Source organism: Calypte anna, chromosome 12, assembly GCF_003957555.1.
Source record: "Calypte anna isolate BGI_N300 chromosome 12, bCalAnn1_v1.p, whole genome shotgun sequence".
Lineage (NCBI taxonomy): Eukaryota > Metazoa > Chordata > Aves > Apodiformes > Trochilidae > Calypte > Calypte anna.
The window spans coordinates 814,479-836,162 of record NC_044258.1 but is presented as its reverse complement, the minus strand read 5'-3'; the positions used below and the strand labels follow the sequence as shown (position 1 = coordinate 836,162).

General features: G+C 38.6%; 1 protein-coding gene across 1 annotated transcript in view; it reads left to right on the top strand.

Moving 5' to 3' along the window:
* The window catches only part of ATG7 (autophagy related 7), a 98,826-nt gene that overhangs the window by 29,149 nt on the left and 47,993 nt on the right, over positions 1–21,684 (top strand). The window contains exon 18 of the mRNA XM_030458383.1: positions 10,444–10,566. Coding sequence (XP_030314243.1) covers positions 10,444–10,566 — 123 coding nt within the window. The remainder of the gene's footprint in view (positions 1–10,443; positions 10,567–21,684) is intronic.

Here is a 21,684-nt window from a genome sequence, read left to right as displayed (position 1 = left end):
GTAGTGCCAAATAACTTCCTTATGTATAACAGCTCCACAGAAAAGGCTGTAAATGAAAGGAACATGGGGAAGCACAGCAAATCTCCTAGTTCAATCTTACATTGTATCATCCACCAAAACTCAGAAAGCAGGTTAGCCCTGCTTTAGCCCTGTTATAGCTTGACTGTAGGAGTTAGAAATGATGACTGTGTTGCACCAGGTATTCGGAGTTGTGGGGTGCAGGTTTATTGATGTTTGAAATAACTAACTATATATATGTATATATACATAGTTTATAAAAAGTTAAAGGTTGGTTTGTTGCTTGTGAGCCTAAATAACCCTCACAGATATTTTCACATTGGTGAGGATTTGTTTTGTGTTCAGAGCTCTGAGAGGAGGATACATTTTCAAAACTTGTGACTTTAGGATAAGTAAATGTTAGCCTCTCTGAAGGTCTCAGCTGTATGTGCAGTATCAAAATATTTGTTTTCTATGTGGACATTTGTAACTGGATTTAAATATTGAAAACTTCATGTTTGCATGTTTTGTGTTTTGCTGAGCAAACCCAGTTTTTATTACCCAGCACCTTATCCTTGTCATTAGCCAACCCATTTTTCTGTAAGATGACTTCCTCCTGGATAAGAGATGCAACCATTAGATATCCTGGGGAGTTTAAATACAGCTTGGCATAGAAAACCTGTTTTAATTATGAAGTAAAGCAACATTCCTCCCCAAATACAAACTCAAACCCTGATTAGGGTTTGAGGTCTTCATAGCACAAGAGAGTAGATAACTAAGGTTTACTGCAAAGTATCGTTAGGAGCCATTTTTCAGCATGTTCTTTGCAATGGAAAATTAAATGTTTAAGAAGGTTTCTTGAGAGGCAGAGAAAGAGGTGTGGTGGAAAAAAAAGAACAAGGAACATCCAAATCTCTGAAACTTGTTTTATTCTCTCTTCCTTTTGCTCTAGAAAATCAGCAGTTGTGTTGTTGTTACTTTTGGTTTCAGAATAAAGTTGTTAGATTAAAATTCCCCTTTTAGTAATAAGTAACTCACTTTTTCCCTTCAGAGAACAAAACAAACAATTTTGGTAGTCCATTGTTCTTTTATTTGGTAAATTTGTTAAGTGTTTCCTGATGCTTAAGTGAAATAGGATGCTGATTTATGCTGATGTGGCACCATACCATGTTAGATAGTAGAATCAAAGCTATGCTGCAGAGAATCTCAGAGTTCTCTGGTCTCATAGTTTGGTCCAAGAAGTAGCTGATGTGATTGGCTGGTCCATGTGTTGACTAGTTTACTTGTCCCCAAGTTAAATAGCAGTAAAAGTAGTAAAAATATATTCCAGTAATTGTTCAGTGATCTTAAACTGATGTAGGATATTGTAAGCAGCTGTAAGTGGGAGAGGGGGAAAGCGACAGGATCACCACAGCTTGTTGGTATTGGCATGTTTGGTATCTAACTGTCTAGAATACCATTTCTAATTATTAATTCTAATAGCAATCTAATGCTTTCTTCTCATCTCTCTGTGAAGCTGTCCTTTTGTGTCACTAAAACCAACACTGAACTAAAATGCTTTGACTTAGAATATATACTTGCTGGCGGACTCTCAGCTAAGAATTAAAAAAACAAAGTGTGAGAATACTGAATTGGCTAAAAATGTGGAGCAGGTAATGCATAGGGATGATGTTCATCCTACTCCTGCTGAGTGTAGAGACAGTTCTAACCTAATTCTGTAGGTTTCTGCCTGGAGCTCAAAAAGTCAGGTGTTAATTTTGCTGGAAATGAGTCATTTATAGTTGTTGTTCTTGACTCCTTAGTGTTTTTGCATAATTTCAACCTAATGCCTTCTGTTCCCTTATTTATTGCTCAGTTATTCTAAGGACTCAGTGCATTTTCATCAAAGAAAACACAGGCACTGTATGCTTCATGTCTACCATTTATGCCTGGATTTTATATTTGTAAGTTTAGGAATCACTTCAAGTTAAACAAAAAATGGCCCACATGTTCCTGGCTGGAACATACATTATTCTTTAATAGTAGTGACAATTAAACCAGTCATTCAGTATGTCAGCATATTTAGTGGAGTGTATTACTTGTATCTGAATTGTATTTTCATAAGATTAAAGGGATGGGTACTGCCTTCTTTCCCAGGTAACTTTTTGATACCTTCCTGTTTTTAACTCTTGAATTCTTGTGACTCTGGGAAGAAAAAAGGGCTTTCTGCAGCTGCTGTGCAATAGGTAGTGAGTAATGGCAGTAGGGACTGGAGCCAAAAATGTTGTAACTGTGATGAGCTAATCAGCATAAATTTTGGACAGGAAGCAGAATGGGGATAAATAAAGTTGTAAATATCTGTCGAGTGTGAAATGTGGAGCAAGCAAGAGCTGGCTATTAGGTGACTGAAGGATATACCCATGTATTAAAGAGGTCAGGACAGATGATCTAATGATAGCCTCTACTTGAAAATGCTTTTGTTCCTCTCTTCTCAGTCTCTAAAATGAAGATACTTATTTTCTTCTACCCTCCCTCTCTCTTTTCCTCTTTCTCTTCCCTTTGATTTACTGATGCTTTCAGGTAGGGAATGCCTTAAACTTGTACACTGTCCAGGAGAAAGTCCTTATATGGACTGTAATTTTTTGTTTCTAGTAATTTGTGAGAAATACTTTAAAAAAGGAAAGGATAGCTAAATAAAAAGCTCACGGTGTTGTCTGTATTATTAGTCCATCAATTAATACCAGGAAAAATGGTTACATGTATGTAAAACACACCCAGGTTATTTCAGAAAAGCTCAGAATGCATGCAGCTCTGGAGGACTTAAGGTGAGAAGAACCATGCTTAAACTGGCAGCTCTTAAATATACAAGAATTCTACTTTCCCCCTTTTCATTATTGAAAAGATGAAACTGAGTGTGTGAAAAGGTTGAGCCCTTTCAGGGCCTATTCATTTGTGAGTTACACTCCATTTTCTGTCCACTGCAACTCACAGTCAGTGTAGGTAATAGCAGCAGACCAAACGTGTCTGCATGGCTACATTCCTACTCTGAATTAAAACAGCAGTCTCTTTCTTCGGTGAATTTGCAGCATACTGTACTTGTATTGGTGATGTTTTTAGACTGATTTTCTGTCTTTTTTTAATATTGATTTTTGGGAAGGTGAGGAGAGAATTGTGCATGCAGAGGGTGTTTTTAATGATTTGGGCATCAGCCAGCAGTGAAGCCATTTTTGCCTGTGGTTTATGACCTCTCCACTATTTTCAGAGGAGCCTCCTTCAGCTTGCACCTGCAATATAACCTTCTTCAGAACTTTGTTTCAAAACTGAATGGAGTGTGAATGCACAAGTGTGTATGAACATTCATAAACACATAAGGGTAATACTTGTAGTATTATCAAAAGATAAAGTGTCTGAAGAGTCATCTTTGTGCTCATATGACATGGTCAGGCTTCTCTGTTCCAGTACCATGAACTGGGCCCCTGAAAACTTATTCTGCAACCTTCAGAAAGGTTCAGTTATGTGAATTACAGGATCACCTTACGAGGTTTATTTTTCTTTACGACTTAAGACCAAGCAGCAGTAAAAATTGAGAACCTCATGAAAAGACAAGAGTCTAGGAGCTGAGGACTTTTTTTTGAGGAATCCAGAACTGTGGATCTCATAAAGTTCTGAACATAAGCAGTGCTGCCTGTGCAGCTGCCTGGACCAAACACCCCGATGGCTCATGTGGTTTATCCTTCCTCTCTTCCCACTTAGGAGGGCTCTTCACAGCATTGTTGTCTTTCCCTAAACTTCCTGTTTTAATAGCAGATAAACTGAGGTTTGAGGGGTGTAACTGGCAAGATTTAGTTTCCAAGAAGCTGTTGAAACTGAAATGGCTCTTTTCAGCATGCAACCCCTCAGAGTAGTTTTGCATTCATCCTGCATTGCCTGTGATAACTGCAGTGTGCAAAGTTGTATCTGGGCTTGTCAGTTTTCTAAAGAGAACACTGAATCTGGGGAGTTTTTTCTGAGTCTGAAATGTTCAGTGGAGTAGCTGTCCTCCCCGGGGGGAGGCATGGCAGTCAGGGGTGAAGTATGCTGTCTTTTTTTGAGTGAAAAGTGCTTAAAGCCAGGAAGAGTGTGAAATACAGCACCCTTCTTGTTTTGGAGGTAGGCTACCCATGTATCTTACTGAGTGTAAACAATAAATCCAGTAGCATTAAGTTCTTTATTTTTCCTGGAAAGTAAACAACAGCACTTCAAGCTCTCCAGATGCTAACTACTTAGAAAACAAAAAGGCCAAAACAAATGCAAGTGTTGGTAAGAAGTTTAAAAACGATGTGGCAGAAATGAGGCATACAATGTGAGCCAATTTTAGGTGAGTGTCCAGGTTGTTGGTTTTATGAGTTTGATTTTTGTATTTTTACTTAAATGCATGTTAACTTTTGTGCTATAAAGCAATCTGGGAGCCAAATTCTCTTTCAGAATGTCTTTCTACCCAGAAGCTGAGGCTTCTTTGTGAAGAATGCTATTAAAAAGACTATAACACCAAGACTGCACATCTGTTTCTCATTTTAAAACAAGTCCTTTTACTCTAAGCCTCTATTTTTTTCATCCTACCATGAGATTAATTTTTTTTTCTTCAATAAACAGGCAAGAATAAAAAGACTGTGAACAAAGTGGGTTACTGTGTATCAGTTACACAAAAGGCTTTAGCAATATATTAATTTGTCCCTGTGGTGATAATGTGCATCCACTGAGTCATTTGTTCTATTAAAATGCCATCATGTGAAAAACCAGTTGGAGCTCTGGCTCTGTCAAATGGAGAGTGGAACTGAGATCAGAGCATCAACCTGAGAGGAGATTTACATCTGTCAGAAGAGTGTGGTTTTAAAATGTGGGTTCTCCTGGCAGTGTTTGTAACAAACATGAAATACAGCAGGCATGCTACTTTCTGATTCTTCCCCTAAGCTCTGAAAAGTGACCCAAGAGTGAGAAAAAGATAAGAGTTCCTTAATAAATCTGTATTTCTCCAGCTTGCCTTGCTGGCCAGAAAGAAGAATTATGTTCTCCTGGTTCCTTTTTCTTTTTTTTTTTTTTATGCTTTGAAGTTTTCTGTTTGAGAAAATCAATTTCTCCATAGTGACATGTCACTGACTGGCTTGATAGTGACACCTTTATTGCCAGAAAGAGTTTGTGAGGGATATTTTACATCTGTGGTCAGATAGTAACTAATCTGTAATCAATAATAATACAAATTATAACATCTCTTGAGTATTTGTCTTCCTGTACAGCTGTTATTCACAATTGGATTGCCAGGAAGGTGACCATGAGCCAGCAGTGTGCCCAGGTGGCCAAGAAGGCCAATGGCATCCTGGGCTGGCTCAGGAACAGCGTGGCCAGCAGGTCCAGGGAAGGGATTCTGCCCCTGTGCTCAGCTCTGGGGAGGCCACAGCTTGAGTCCTGTGTCCAGTTCTGGGCCCCTCAGCTCAGGAAGGAGATTGAGGTGCTGGAGCAGGTCCAGAGAAGAGCAAGGAGGCTGTGAAGGGATCCAGCAGAATTCCTGTGAGGAAGGGCTGAGGGAGCTGGGGGTGTTGAGGCTGGAGAAGAGGAGGCTCAGGGGAGACCTCATCACTCTCTGCAACTCCCTGAAAGGAGGTTGGAGCCAGGGGGGGGTTGGGCTCTTTTCCCAGGCAACTCTCAGCAAGACAAGAGGGCACAAAGGGTCTCAAGTTGTGCCAGGGGAGGTTTAGGTTGGAGATGAGAAAGAATTTCTTTCTGGAGAGGGTGATCAGGCATTGGAATGGGCTGCCCAGGGAAGTAGTGGATTCTCCGTGTCTGGAGATCTTTCCAAAGAGCCTGGATGTGGCACTGAGTGCCATGGGCTGGGAACCACGGGGGGAGTGGATCAAGGGTTGGACTTGATGATCTCTGAGGTCCCTTCCAACCCAGCCAATTCTAGGATTCTGTGATTCTATGAATTATCACATGGTACCAAGCATGGTATTACCACCAAAGAGGATTGTTAAGAGCTGAAAAAGCAAAGTCATGCCAACCATGGGCCTCTGGGCTCTGCTGGACATGATTGTATAGGAGAAAATTTCATTTCCACACAGCACCAAATTGGGCACTCTTTAAGAATTATTTTGTGCCTGTTTTATGTCTAGACTGGCTTTATTTCTGACAACCTGCAGGCTATTCCTCTCTTGTCTCCTGGCACAGGAGTTTGAGATGAATTGGTTTGGTTTTTTTGCTTCATGCTTTTTTCTGAGTTCTTTTCAGTGGCTTCTGAACAAATACATGCTGCATTACATTTATCAGAGGGCACATGTTACTGAATTTTGTTGTAAAGTTTAGATGGGTGCAAGCTAGTTCATCTCTTTCATGGTATTTATTGTAAAATTTAATCATCTGAATTGAGAAATGAAGTCCCTGAAGGTGACCAAATGTTCTTGTTCTTGTCTGTATGAAAAGGATTCTTTTATAGTGTATGTCTTCTTCAGTGGTCCCACCACCGCAGGTAGCAAACTGAAGGATGCTGCCAGTCATTCTTTGGCTCCCTGAGATGTTATTCTCTGGGCAATGTGGCTGGAATTTCTGTTTCACAACTACTTAGCAGCCACTTTTATTCAGCAGGCCATTCCCATTATAAAAAGCAAGTAATTATAAGCAGCAACTTCAAGTTTTAATAGTTTTTTTTTGATCCTGTGGGTGCTAATACAAGAAAAATATTCTGTATTGTTCTACTTCAGGCTTTTAAGATACTGTGTCTGTAGTCAGATTTGTTCCCCTAACTTAAGTTTGCCATTGTCATGCCATGGAAATTCTAGCAGTGTGACATGGTGGAGATTCTGTTGGGGGAAAGCAAGTTTTTTAATCATTCCATTAAAGTAGCAGTCATGTAATGTGTATTATTTCTACTCAAAAAGAAAAAAACAAACAACAAAATGAATGAGAGTTCACTAAATTCAAAAGTAATGTATCTTTGACTCATGGTTTTGTGAAATAAGAATAAAATAAGAATGTGAAATAAGAAGGAAGACAAAGGAAGTCTTCCTACCTTCTTCCATGATAAGTAGGGCATGTGGATTTAATAGAAGTTCTTCCAGGTGCTTCATCCCAACCTAATGCTCAACACAGGGGATGTCAGCATAGTCTGCTTTGTGTGAGTAGGGAATTCATTGATAGCTACAGCAGGGAATGCAGAATGGGTAAGCAGGCCTGTGAAATAAACCAGGGCAGTTTATACAGAGCATCCTGGAACACAGGAGTAATGTACTGACTGAGGGAGCAATACCTGGAAATTTTCTTTTCAAGCTTGAGCCACAGTTCTTTGTGACTGAGGATCAGGGCATAGTAAGCTGAGTAACAAAATCAACCAGATTTCAAGGCTCTTGGATGGACTTATTGTATGCAGTGAGCCTGCACTCAGTTCCCTACTCTTTCCATATTTGCATTTCCTGAGGTACTCTACATCTTTTAGCACTTTCTACCTCTGAGAAGATACCAAAATATCTTATTGTTGCTGTCCCTGCATGTCTTTGATATGCTGCAGTATTTTAGTCTAAGGCTAGGGTTTCATTGTGTACAGTCTGGATATTGTTTCATTGTACAATTAAACTACAGTCTGGCCCACATCTCTACAGTAATATAACCCCTGTATTGTGGTTCCAACAAGTTAAAGCAACAGCAACACTTCTGATAATGCTGATAGCTTTGAGGAATATGCAGAGGCAGGGCTGGGAACCTAATCCATGTTTATAAATCACTGTCTGGATACAGGGTTTGTCAAAGAGCCAGATGCAAGAGAGAACCTGCACATCTGGTTGTTTAATTAGAATTTTGACTGACTGTTCTGTGAATAGTCATTAAATGTATTTACATATTCATAATGCCATTTCACAATGAATATCATGGATAATATGAAGAGGACACATCTCAAATGAATTCTGGAATTGCCCCGTTCTTTGCATTGATGGTGAACAGTCAGATGAGTTTGTCACAGTGTGTTTATCTCAGGAGCAAGAAAAGAAAAACCCAAATACCTCTTCCTAAGCATTTTTAAATCTTTTTTATTATTATTTATTTATTTCCTTTTATCTTTTTTAATTTCTGGTTTTGTCTCTGGGTCATTGCACAAAAATACAAAAACCCATGTGTGGCCAAATAAAGATTTACAGCGTGAAGCACAGTTTCCCCAGATGGAATAAGAGAACTTGAAGTGCAGTTTTTATCTGTTTAGTTTGAAAGTGTGAAGTGTGGTCAGAAAGTTCCAAATGTTCGTCCTAGTCACCTATAGCTGTCTTCTTCCTTTGCATATGGCTGGGGTTCAAATGGTTTTGTTTCTGGGTTTTTTGGAAAGTATGCAGTAAATGAGCCTGCTGCTAGATGGACACTTTGTATGAATGAGTCTAGATCCAAGTCTGGTTTTATTGGTAAACTGAGAGTCTGTCAGCTAAATATAAATGTTTAAATGAGCTTGAATTCCTGTAGGACACAATATAAATGTTGGTAGTCCTGTTTTCCTGAAGAATACTGTTGGGCTATAGATATTCTCACAATTTTAAGGTTTATCAGTGCAAAGGATATTTGAGACCTCTAGTAATTGCTAAACTAGAAAAGAGTAAAATTGTTGAGAGTAAATAGTGGTTTTGCTTGAGTTAGATGAATTCATAATGAAACAACTGGGTGAGTGCCCTCCTTTTTCCCTCTGCTCTTGCCCAAAGAAGGGTGAAAGGCTTCTTTTGGGGAGCAGAGGTCCATTTTTAAACCTTGGAATGAAGCTCACTTGGTTGAATCACCTGTTTCACAACAAAACACACAGTCCTTCCAAGGTGGTTTTTAAAATTAATTTCCAGAGGAAATGAATTTCACTGGTTACAGAGAAGTTGTACTGGGAAATGTATCCATCAAAGAATGAAAAACCAGGTATCTGTGCACAGGAGCCCAGGAGCCAGGGTGGCTGATTTGGGGGCTTTTCCTGCACACCATCTCCTTCTGGAGATGCATTTTTCTGTAAGTGCTGGGCTTATGCTGGAGCTTTTTTCCAGTACAAGTGTACCCCAGTGTCAGCAGACGACATGTTTGTGAGAAGTCTGAGATGAGAGAAGTGCAGAGCTGCTTGTAAAGCTGGTGTGGTGCAGGAGGACTCATGCAGGGACTTCAGACATGCATGGGGTTTGGGTACACAGGAACTGTGTGTGTGGTGGGGAGGGTGAGAGGCAGGAGCAAATCATCAGGAACAGCAGCTGGAAGAGGTGCAGAGCCTGGGTTTTTGAAAGGATCATAATTCTAAAAAGATAACAGTCCTCTCACAAACTGCTTGCTCATTATCCCCTTCTTGTGTCCCTTGTTCTTGAAGTGACATGGATTTATCTGAGGAAGGTGATAATTGAGATGTATCTACTGAGAAAGGCAACGGTGTTTTTGAGAGGATGAGGTTTTTGGCAGGGATTTGGCTTCATGGATTAAGCCATGGATTAAGTCACCCCATAACCTCTTGTGAAAAGCTTCCATCTTCTCTATATGGTGGGATCCTGGTAACCCTTCTCCTGCCTCTCTGTCCTCAGTGCCCTACATACTTACTGGCTGCTCCCTTGGATTCAAATATTGTGTGTTTCTGAAGTTCCTGCATGCATGCTGCTCTCCTGCATGAATCTCCATAGAAAAAGTTGCTTTGCACTCTGTCAAGCTCAGCTGCTCCACCTCTGACACTGGTGGCAGCAAAGCAGGATCTTCAGTTATCAATGGTAGAACAAAACCAGGAAAAGAATGGATACTGGGATTGCTCTATCACCAGTTTCTTCCACGTTCTTGCTACCTGCTTACACCAAACTTGCAAAATCCTTTGACATTTATCTTTTCTTTCCTCAGTTTCCATCATCCTTGACTGAAATCAGCTTGTCAAATAGTTACTTAAAATAACATGGTTTGTGGTCAGGGGCTTGAGAGGAGCATAGGCTAAAACCATCCTTGTAGGAGCCTATAAGACTCTCAAAAGAAAAAGTAAACTGGGAAAATGAGAGTAGAAAAATAGTGTTCTTTAAGGTGCAATAGTCCCAGAACCATGAATCTCTGGAGACAGGGAGGGTGTTGGACTTGGACACTGGCTCGGGGAACTTTTCAGTCTGTCCCAGCATGGTTCTTTCCCTTCACTGATACACTGGAACAGTCTTTTACTGTTACTCAAATGCTCCTTTCATGAGTTTGCAACTAAGTTTTTCTTCTTGCCATATAATCTGTCTTGTAATGAGTTTAAAAGTATGTTAAAATCAGGAAGTCTTAAACCTTACATTTCTTTCCTCTTCCACCTTTGCCCACTTCAGAACTTCGAGAGAAATTATTTTTCTCTGTAATTTTTACCTGTTTACAAAATACAGGCATTTTTTGAGTGTTCAGAAGGACTCTACTTTCATTTTGTGAGCAGCATATGATGAATCATATTATGGAATCATATTTGAAATCCCTTTCTGTTTCTTTATTTGACAGGTCCTTGACCAATACGAACAAGAGGGGTTTAATTTCCTAGCAAAGGTTTTTAATTCTTCACATTCCTTCTTGGAAGACTTGACAGGTCTAACTTTATTACACCAGGAGACACAGGCTGCTGAGGTAAGAAAATACACTTTGCATGTTAACAATAAAGAGCTGGGAGTGAGGGGTGCTTGGTTTTATGTTCAGCTCGATAGCTACGTGATTAAATAGAATCCATCAGTGATATTTTATTCACAGGATGATCTACACAAGCCACAGGTATATTCCCTCCATTGAGATAAACTATGTCCTCTTCATGGTATAGAATTGAGCTGGAGAGATCATTATTTTGTGCACTAGATGATGGGATGCATGTTGACAGCCAGTTAGAAGTATGTAGCACTATTATTATTCATTTGATTATTGTCACATTTTATGAAATTACAGAAAAACTTTAAGTGACAGTTGTTGCTTGACAGTTCTGAATTTGTATCAGGGAAGTTCCGTGTCATCTAGGAGGGTGAGTGTCCTTGGAAGTGAACACTTGTGCAAGTGTTACAACTCTTGTATACAAAGAACTGAGGAGAGGGAGCCATGGTAGCAGAGAGCCCAAGATTAGCTAAAACCCCCAGTACTAACACAGGTTCCTGGGTAGGTTAGACAGCAGCTGACATGAATTTTAAATTCTTAGGGAAAGGATTTTTTTTTTACATAAAGCAGGTGATTTATATGGTATAAAGAAATACATTACTGGTTTAGGTCAATCTAAAATGTAATTACTGTACTGCTTGACTGTACTTGTGTCTGGTGACAGAAGTTGTCATGTGAACTGAAGTTGGGGTATGGTTTGATCTTATGGACAACAACTGGATCTGAAGAGCTGCAATATTGAGCTGGTCCCATAAAAGTGAAACAGATACCTGTCTTTGTATTTTAATCATGATCTGTAATCCTTACTCTGTCTTCAAATGTCTCTACTGTTCTACATCTGTAACTGAATTTTGGTGGAGTCATATCATGTGGATGTTTCCAAAGTTGGCTTGGAGAGGTGATCATTCAGTCACTGGAGCCTTGGAAATGCTACAGCTGTTTTTTCAGCTGGAAATGGCTCAGCACTGTTACTTAATAAGGTTTGTGGGGCATAATGGTGATTTGGTTCTCTGTTTCATGTTCTAGCCTTTCTAAAATAATTGGAGCACATGCTGGAGATATTAACTGTGAAATACCTGGTGCATTCTGAAATCAGCCTGGTTATAGCTAGAAAAAAATGTATATATATGTGTCTGAGAAGGATCCAACAGAGGAAACAACTGGACTTTACCAAGTGCTACTCATTTACAGTAAAACCATTGTAGTCTGATTGCCATCCCTGTCTTTGAGGCTGCTGAGAAGCACCTGGTCTGCTAATGACAGTATTAAAAGCAGTTGCCCAAGTTAGTCATCTCTAATTTTGCAGATACTAATTACATTTTGCAGCTTTATAACATTTCCAGGTGTTTGTTTAAAAAGTTTTAGATGTTCTTTAGGAGTCTGGTGTGAGTTTATTGCAACTTACTGGATTTGAAAGTTTGGCATAAAAAATGGAACTAGTAGGCTTTCAAAAATCTCTGGGTTCACCAGTGAGGTTCATGCAGTGATATCATGGCTCATAGGTGGAAAAGGTGGTGTACAAAGTATTTGCAAAGCTAATGCATTCAAATCAGCCCAGCTGCCATGGAACCTGCAGCTGTATTTTTGTAAAAAGCTGTATTTTTGTAAAAACTCATCTGTTTTATCAGGGTAACTAATTTAATCCTCTTGGTAAAGTTTGTTTATGAACAGTAAAGTCCAACAAGCAGATTATTTGCAGATTCTGCTTGCTTTCTTTGGATTAAAAGATCTGGATTTTTTTTCATGTTTTGCCACTGTTGACTGAAAAATAAAGAGGTGGTTTTTATGTCCCCCACTACTTCCTCAGGGAAAAACCTGGGGCAGGTTTTTTAAAAAATGTAGGTGCACAGGAGAGAGCTTTAGTATATTTTCTGATGAGTTGTATTTTGAGCTTTTCTCATACAGTGCAGTTGGTGCAGTTTATGTTGCTGAGTTAGAAGACCTCAAAATGGTGTTTCGGGCTACTTCTGAGCTAAAATGGAGGCATTAGATTTGGTAAGATCAGTGCTTTTGAAGTTTGATTTCTGTTATCTGCTTAATACATGGCATTCTAAAAAACTGCAAATGCAGTGACAGAGGTTTCATACGACACATATGGGCTGATTTGGTAAACAGAATATCTGACTGTTCCTTTGAGAAGTTATTCAGTCTTCTTGCTTTAAAAGGGTTGCTTTTAAAATATCAATTCTAGAAGAGCATTTAATTGAATATTGTCCTCAGAATGCTTTGTTGTGGGCAGAAGAACAAGAGCTTTTGTCATGCTGGTCTTATGCCTCAGAACATTGCATCTGAAGTTGAATCAGACACAGACTTGATTCAGCAGAGTGCATCTCAAGTTGGATGACACACTTAACTTTTTAAAATCACCTAACAAAAGCTTAGCTGATTTCATGAGTTGTGTGTGAGTGCTTTCATGATGTCAATAGTAAGCTATTTTTTAAGAATTGCTTGTAAGTTTTGTGTTTCTTAAAAGGAATTCTGGATAAGTCATGTGTGTTCCAGATGAGTCTCCATGTTAAATAGAACATTTTTGGATGGCCTGACGCTTCCATGAAGACAGTATCTTTCTGCTATGCTCAGCATAGTGCCCAGATTAAAACAATACAAAGTGCAGTAAGATATGGCAGACTTTTTACTTACTAAATAACTTTTAAACTTGCATTTTTCCATTTCCTCTCCCAGTGCTGTGCTGTTGACCTGAGTATTAGTACCTTCTTGGCATACTTTACGTTCTCTTTTTTAAGTGACTGTTAAGAATATAATCGTAATTCAGAGTAGAAAATTTACCAGATTTAGCTTGTTGTTCAAATTTATACTAGCTGCAGAGTTTTCAGTCTATAGAGCACTTATTTCTTCAACATGACATGAATCAGGAGATTATAAATGTTTTGCATTATTTTCCTTAGCATGGTGATTTACTTGGTAAATAATAAAATTAGCAAATATTTTGATTCTGTCTTGATGTGACAATAAATTCCAAGCATCTGCTTTCCCCACATCTAGCTTTAATTTTGGTTCTGTGGGACGTATTTTGTTTTTTAATACCAGTTAGATATTTCTGTGCAGCTTCATCAAAAGACTGATGACATCCATGACTTTGAAGGCCAGTAGAAGCTGTGAGAAACTCCCACATCAGCACTTGGACCTTGGTTCCACTGGACACAGTTCACTTTGGGAGCTGCCCAAGCTCACTTCAAAAAATTACACTTCTGTCTTCCCAGTGACTTTCCCTCCTTACTCCTGATGTGAACTTCCCAGCTTGGTGCTTGCTCAGTATATATTCTATTTTAATAGCTGGGCTTAAAATAGCAAAAGCCTGTGTGTTTCTTGAATCCTTAATCAGAAGCTTGGTTTGGAGACAGAACCACCACCAACTGAACGACTTCCAGGTATCACAGTGGAACTCTAAAATCAGCTGCTTTGCTTGCCATATATGTCAGATTTAACCCTGCATTGTATGTGGGGTTTTGCAGGTCTGGAGAACTCTCTTTGTAGTGAAAATAGCCTCTTATATCAAGTTTTCATATACATCAGCTTTCATAGAATCACAGAATAACAGAATGGGCTGGGTTGGAAGGGACCTCAGAGATCATCAAGTCCAACCCTTGATCCACTCCCCCCGTGGTTCCCAGCCCATGGCACTCAGTGCCACATCCAGGCTCTTTGGAAATATCTCCAGACACGGAGAATCCACTACTTCCCTGGGCAGCCCATTCCAATGCCTGATCACTTCCTGGTATACACTTAATTTCTCTATGGGAAAGATGAATTTTCACTGATGTGCCACACTTGTGGAAGTGAAACCAACAAATTAATGAATGGCACATCAGGACTATTCCACAGTTGTGGAAGAAGCTCTCCCTTTTCTAGGATTTTCTAAGAAACCTTTAAGGGTGGTTATTTACTTGGTGGCCTGTTACATCAGGAGCTGCTGCCACTGTTCTCCAAAGCCCAGTTAATCCAAGTAACCAGGCTTGTCCTTATTTGAACACACCTGAGTGCTCCTGAAATCACTAAGAGTTAAAGTTCTGCTGAGATACCTGGGTAGCAGGAGTGCTAATAGTAGCAAAGTAACATTTCTGCATCAACTCCCTACAGTAGCTGAACTTCCATACAAGGCTTCTCCAGCTGTATCCATATTCAGAGGTACAGAAACTTTAATTTGTCCCAGTTCTTAATAAGACCTAAGTAGAAATATGTATATTTAAAGTACAAATATAGTAATAACGTATATATAGTATAAAAATAGATAATATATATGATATATAATGTATATATAATATATAATGTGTATATATGCATATCTATATAATATATATACATCATAATATATATTATATAATATATAATGTATACATCATAATAAAATATATATGATGTATGTAATATATGCATAATATATTATACACAATATATATCATATATAACATATTCATGTAATTAATAATTCATTGGCTAATTATATAATTAATTATAATTAATATATAATATGTTAATATATAATATTTTATAATACATATTATATATAATATATAATGTGTATATATACATATCTATATAATGTATACATCATAATATATATTATATAATACATGAGATATACATCATAATATTATATATATGATGTATGTAATATATATACATAATATATTATATATAATTATATATTATATATTATGTATATAATCTATATTATATCCAATAATATATATTATATATATTGTATATATTATCTACAATATATACATTATATATTATACATAATATATGATGTCTACTATATATTATATGCAATCTATATAATATATGATGTATATAATATATAAACTATATAAGGTATAAATATATTTGTATTTAAATCCCTAAACTGCTTGGATGTTTAGGAAGCATAACTGTACTTCCTGCTTTCATCAAGATGAAAGAATAAATAAATACCATTTTCTCTTGATGACTGATTGCAGCACAGGAAGAGCTGGGACTCTTCCCATCTCAGAGAGAAGCAAAGAATTGTGAAAGAAATGAAATGTGAAGCAGAGGCCAGGTCTAGGTGCTAGCAGGTCTTGATGTCTCTGGTTTTTTACGTATGTAATTCTGTACTTTGGGTTTTTTGTCCCTTAAACGTGATCCCCAGTGTCTGTGGCTTCTCTGACAAGTTCCTCTAGGCAGTGAGTGAACCCCATTTGATATCTGCAAAACCCTCTTGCTGTGCTGGTTTACTGACACAAACAATGCAATTTAGGACTCTTATCCTACAGAAGGATGGGATTAATTTAAAAGAAACAAATGAACAACCCAACCCAACCCCAAAACATGCAGTGAAACGCTCTGAGTTATTTAAATAGAAGGAAATATAAAGAAACCCCCTTTTATTCTGATTCTGCAATTAATTTGAAGTTTGTGCCTAGCCATGTTTTAAGCCATCCCTTGGGGGACAAGGCTCAGTTGTGTCAGAGGCAGCTGGTATTAAAAGTGAACTTTGAACTTACCCAAATTTGGAAGAAAATTCAGAATTTGCAACGTGCTTTGCTATTAAAAATATCCTTCTTGTTTCTGATTCTACATTACATTACCCTCATGTATTTCAGGATGAAAAAATAACATGAATAGCTAAAAACCAACAAACAAAACAGAAAAAACCCAGCAATATTATGATAGTAAAATTCACAACTTTACATGTATTTTTTTTTTTTAACCAAGCTATATTGAGAATTTAACTTTACTTGATGGCAAGAAAATTTCCCACAAAAACACTACTGGTGGGTCGACCAAAATTAATATTTGACACTTTTCCATGTCTGTAAGGTTTTTGCTTTTCCTTCATGTTTTTAATCTGCTGCATTTCAGGAGAAATTCACTTTGACAGATTCAGGCCTGCCCTGGAATCCCTTTTTTAAGAGATTAAGAGATTAGTCTGTCTTTCAGGAGGTGGGTTATTTTTTCCTCTGAGTTTTCTCATGATATCAATTAGTGTCATCATTTTTCTCCATTCATCAAGCAATATTTCCCAGATCTTTAAATAATGGTAATTTCTTTTCGGGAAAAAAAAAAAAATTAAAAAAAAGCTGCTGAACACAGGCCAACTGAGAAAGGAACTTTGGTTATGGCAGACTTAGAAATGGATGTAAATTTCCAGTGCTTTCTCCTTCTTCTGCTTTGCTACTACATGACTAAAATACAGTTAGTAAGTCTGTCCTGTACCACAGTGCTCTGCTGAATCTGTACTGGTTCTGCTGTTGGGATTTTTCCAGCAGAGGTAATTGTTCCATCAGCACCAAGTGCTTCAAACTGAATTTTACAGCCTTTGAAGAGGCACAGGTGTGATCTTTCTGATGGTGCCTCTGCTGAGCTTTGAAGGAATATCTCTGAAGTCTTTCATAGAATCACAGAAGTGGCTGGGTTGGAAGGGACCTCAGAGATCATCAAGTCCAACCCTTGATCCACTCCCCCCGTGGTTCCCAGCCCATGGCACTCAGTGCCACATCCAGGCTCTTTGGAAAGATCTCCAGACACAGAGAATCCACTACTTCCCTGGGCAGCCCATTCCAATGCCTGATCACCCTCTCCAGAAAGAAATTCTTTCTCATCTCCAACCTAAACCTCCCCTGGCACAACTTGAGACCCTGCCCTCTTGTCTTGCTGAGAGTTGCCTGGGAAAAGAGCCCAACCCCCCCCTGGCTCCAACCTCCTTTCAGGGAGTTGCAGAGAGTGATGAGGTCTCCCCTGAGCCTCCTCTTCTCCAGCCTCAACACCCCCAGCTCCCTCAGCCCTTCCTCACAGGAATTCTGCTGGATCCCTTCACAGCCTCCTTGCCCTTCTCTGGACCTGCTTCAGCACCTCATACCCAAACGTGATGTCTTTGTCTTTCCCCTGATGACTTCACTGATAATTCCCATTGTTGTTACCAATAATACTCAAATGCCCTTCCTAGGAATTACATCAGCAACCAGTGTGCTCAAATACTTCTGTTTTGTGATACATCAGAATAAAAGTGTTCATCCCTTCAGGACAGGGAAGGCCACGTGCAGTCCTTGGAGTTACAAACTAATTTTCATCAGACAGCGCTTGCTCATGTGTGAATTCCAGAGATTTTAGAGGTGAGGACAGGTTACTCCTCTCACTTGGGATGAATAAATCTACCTTGTTATAAACCTCCTCTGTCAGCTTGTCTCAAAGCCATGAACTTCAGGAAACTACAAAGTAAACTCCTCCTTTAGTAAAAGGAGCTACTGATTAGCTGCATAGATTGATAGTTTTATTAAACTTGTATAGCTATCAGTCAAATGAAACCCTGCAAACTCAAATGTAAGAATACTTGGGGGCAGAGATAGAGAAAACAATGACTGCTCTGTGGAAATAATTTGTTTGTATTGAAGCTGCTGTTGGTATCAAGCTGTGCTTTTTGTTTGAAACATCAAATATGTGGAAAAAAATTAAACTTCAGTCACTGAAAGAAACTGAATTAATGGCATTTGGGTTAGTAGCAGGCTGCACGTTTTTAAAAAAATGGTATATTAAACTCTGAATTGCTGTCATAGTGCCAAAGCATTGATGGAGTTAAAATCTATCTCTTTATGAATCTACACAGTGAGTTTTGCATGGCTGTAAAATGGAAAGTGCTATGAATAAACTTATAATCTCCTCAGATTTTATGTGAAGATAAAAGCTATGCAACAAATAGCAGCTAGTGCCTTGTTCTATATGAGCTATAAGAAAAAATCAGCCTTAGTAATATAGCCCCTTTCCAGGTGCTACAAAACTGCTGTAGCATTAACGTGTAATCTGTGTTCTCCATGATGTCTGTGCAGCTTTTGAGTACTGGCTTGTGTGGGTAATAATTCAGGATTGTCTGTCCTCTTTATTAAAAGCATTAATAGGTTAGGAGTGTTCAGTATCAGACCAGGGGGCTCAAAGTGTCTGTGCTTTCTGATGTTTTCTGTTCTGAAAATAACAGCATCTCAGCTGCAAAGCTCCATGAGTTTTCTTTTGTATTAATTATTTGAATTGTTCTCATTGAATCAGCATCTAAACAAGGAGTATTTGAACAGATGAGGCAATGCTTTGATTTGTGCCATGGCAGTACATATTCACTAGGACTTTATTTGTTTTATTTTTATTCTTATTTTATTATTTTTAGTTAATCAAGAATATAGCACCCAATTGCTGTGCTGAAGCAGTAACATCTGAAAACTTTGTGTTGGTGTCTTTAGAAGCTAATCATGACTCTAAGGAAACTTAGGACACTGAATTACATTTTTTACTGTTGTTTTCCATACCCCAGTTTTCACAGGTAGTGTAGTGATCCAGTACAGTGAGTTAGCATTAATACAACTGAACAGGTTCAATGTTCTGGCATAGTTTCTTTGCTGTAACTGAAATGACTGCTCTGGTGAGTAGGAACTCAGCACTCCTAAGGCATCACCAGAATTCCTGGCACTGGGGGACACAGCAACTTGAAGTCTGTGAAGGATTCATAAAAATTACTATTTTTAAGCAGCTAATGAGAAAACAGTGAGGACCCAGCTGCCAAAGGTGGTAGGGAGGGACTGAAGAAGAGTGGTTTGTGGGATTTAATTTTGTTATTTATAACACGTTTAATAATGTATGTGTGATATAAATAATATCATGCACCTGTCTGAAAGAAAGCATTTGTCCTGTTCACTGTTGAAATGGCCTTTGAGCAGTGCTGCTGCCAAATCCTCACATCCCTTTTAATTTCAGTCAAGATAGCATATTCTTCTGTTCTGAATGCTGTGATAATATTTGGCATTTTTGGTGGATTTAGGGTTTCTGTGGCTTCGAGGGTTTAGGCAAGAGCAAGCTGATGGAAGGGTGCAGGAGGTGCTGTACCTGAGTCCTTTCATGCCCCATTGGCAAAGATTCAGGTAGTCCCTAGTGCTGGCAGTGCCTCTGCAGGGTGAATAACAAGACTGGTAAGATTTAACAAAAATAAATGCCATTGAAGTCACTTTGTTGAGTGAAGATCAGAGCATTAATATGATAAAAGTAAAAAACCTCTCAAGAGTACTCTGTTTCTCATGCAAATTCAAAACCCCTGAAGTAAACTTTTTGGGAATAACCATCTCCCATTTTAGTCAGCTGCACTGATTAGACATTCATTTTATGGGTCTGTCATAAAAAAAGTAATTTTTTAATTGGGATAGAGCCCTGATTTTCTCTGTAACTGCAGCATTAACTGCATGTGGTAAACAAAAGGAGAATTCCCAAGTGATTAGGATCTTGGTCCTGTAGAAAGAATGCCTTAATGCTTCCCTCTGCTCTCAGCTTCCTTCTCTGATGCTCCAGTGGTATGAAATAGGGCATTTGTATAGCCACAAAGAAAAAAGTAATGCAGTGTAAGCTTCTTAAAATTCAAGTTGTGTGAAGGAGAGGGCAGGGAAAGTTAAGGCAGCTTAATTGTAAGCCTCTCTGCCCCCCAGAATAAATTCTTCTGAATCCTTTTGCATTTCCCTGGTGTAGTAATAAAGATTGTAAGAGTTATCAGCTGTGCTGGTCCCCTTTTGCACAGGGTGTCCCAGAAGGTTCCCAGGTGTCCTTCACCCATCCAAATGACCCATCTAGTTGCATCCCACCTTATAATGACTCAAATGCTCTTCAGAATTACTGTGTATTTGAGTTCTTCTTATTCTGCTGAACTAATACTTGATGTCCTGCTGTAAGGAAGCCCAGAGGAGCTGTGTCAGTCTGAGGAACAGAAAGAACAATGTTCATAATTCCTGAAGTCACCTCAGAAAACTGGATCTGTCTTAAGAATGCAGTTCCTCTATGGGAATTCTAGTGAAGACTTGTAAGCAAGGAGCTGAAGTTTATGAATTAATGCTTAAAATACTGGGAAGGAAGAAGTGCATATCTGGAGACAAAATATGATCCTCTTAGTGAAGCTTTTCAGCCCCCTTTCTTCCCCTTGGCAGGGTGCTGACTTTTTCTTTGTCCTTGCTCTAATAGTTTTCCCTCTTTGTGGGATTTAGGACTAGACTGGTGGTGAGGACAAGAGCTGCATTTCCCAAAATATTTTATTTTTAGATGAGGAGGTTTTATAAAAGCAAGACTTTCTCTTTTGGGCCAGGTTACAAGTTTGAACAAGGTATATATTGCTAAAACAGTATTTGATAAATTAGGATTATAACCTGCATTCTCTCTCTTTTGTTTTGAGTTTTGGAGTTGTTTTCTTTGGTTGTTTTTTGTTTGGGTTTGGGTTGTTTTTTTTTTAAATGGGTTTGGTCATGGGAAAAGGAAACTTCTAGAGAGATTTCCAAGCTACGTTGACTGCTTTTTCTCTAAAGGAAAAATCTCCAGCAAAGAAAGGATAAGCAAAGTAATTTAAGGATTAAGGATCTTCCAATATATTTGTTAAAGTGAAGAATGAGTAGGCTGCTCAAGATGAGTTCTGTTATTCTCCTGTGACAAATAAGACATTAAACAACACAGACAAACATGCTGATAAACTTTGGTTTATAATTAAGACCATAAATTACACAATGTGCATCTTAGTGCAAGCAAACAGTTGCAGAGTATATGGGCCCCTGTGGGTCATTTGAGTAAGAAAAGAAAAAAAGTTTGCTGCTGGACAAATGCTTACCAGATGCAGATTTCAATAAACACATTCTGTTGTGGCCTTGCCCAAAGGTGCTGTGAATGTCTTGAGGCAAGTCTGCTCTGCACTCACTGAACAGCTTAAAGTCTGAATGTTAATTGAGTTACTGCATTATGTCTGAGTAGACTCCATCCCCCTGGTTTGTAATATACTCTCTCCATTTTGTAAGGCATTAAGTGTCCACAGGAGTGCTTACCTGCTGTTTGTGTTCTCCTGACAATCTCTTGTTTCCTCTGAAAATGTCTCTGAAACTTTTTCTGCAGGCATCCATAGAGTTGTGGGAGAGAACTTGTCCTGCCCATTGTCACAAAGAGCAAGAGCATCAGTGTTTTGTTATTGCCAGCATGTAATTTTTGACTGCAGGACCTTTCTGTACAAACAGTAGGAGCTTTTTTCCTATCCTTGTAAACTACTGATTTTCCTGGCAATAGAGGTGGAACTAGTAAGTGGTAATAAATGAAGTTGATTGCAGTGCAAAGAGTTGTTGAAAAATC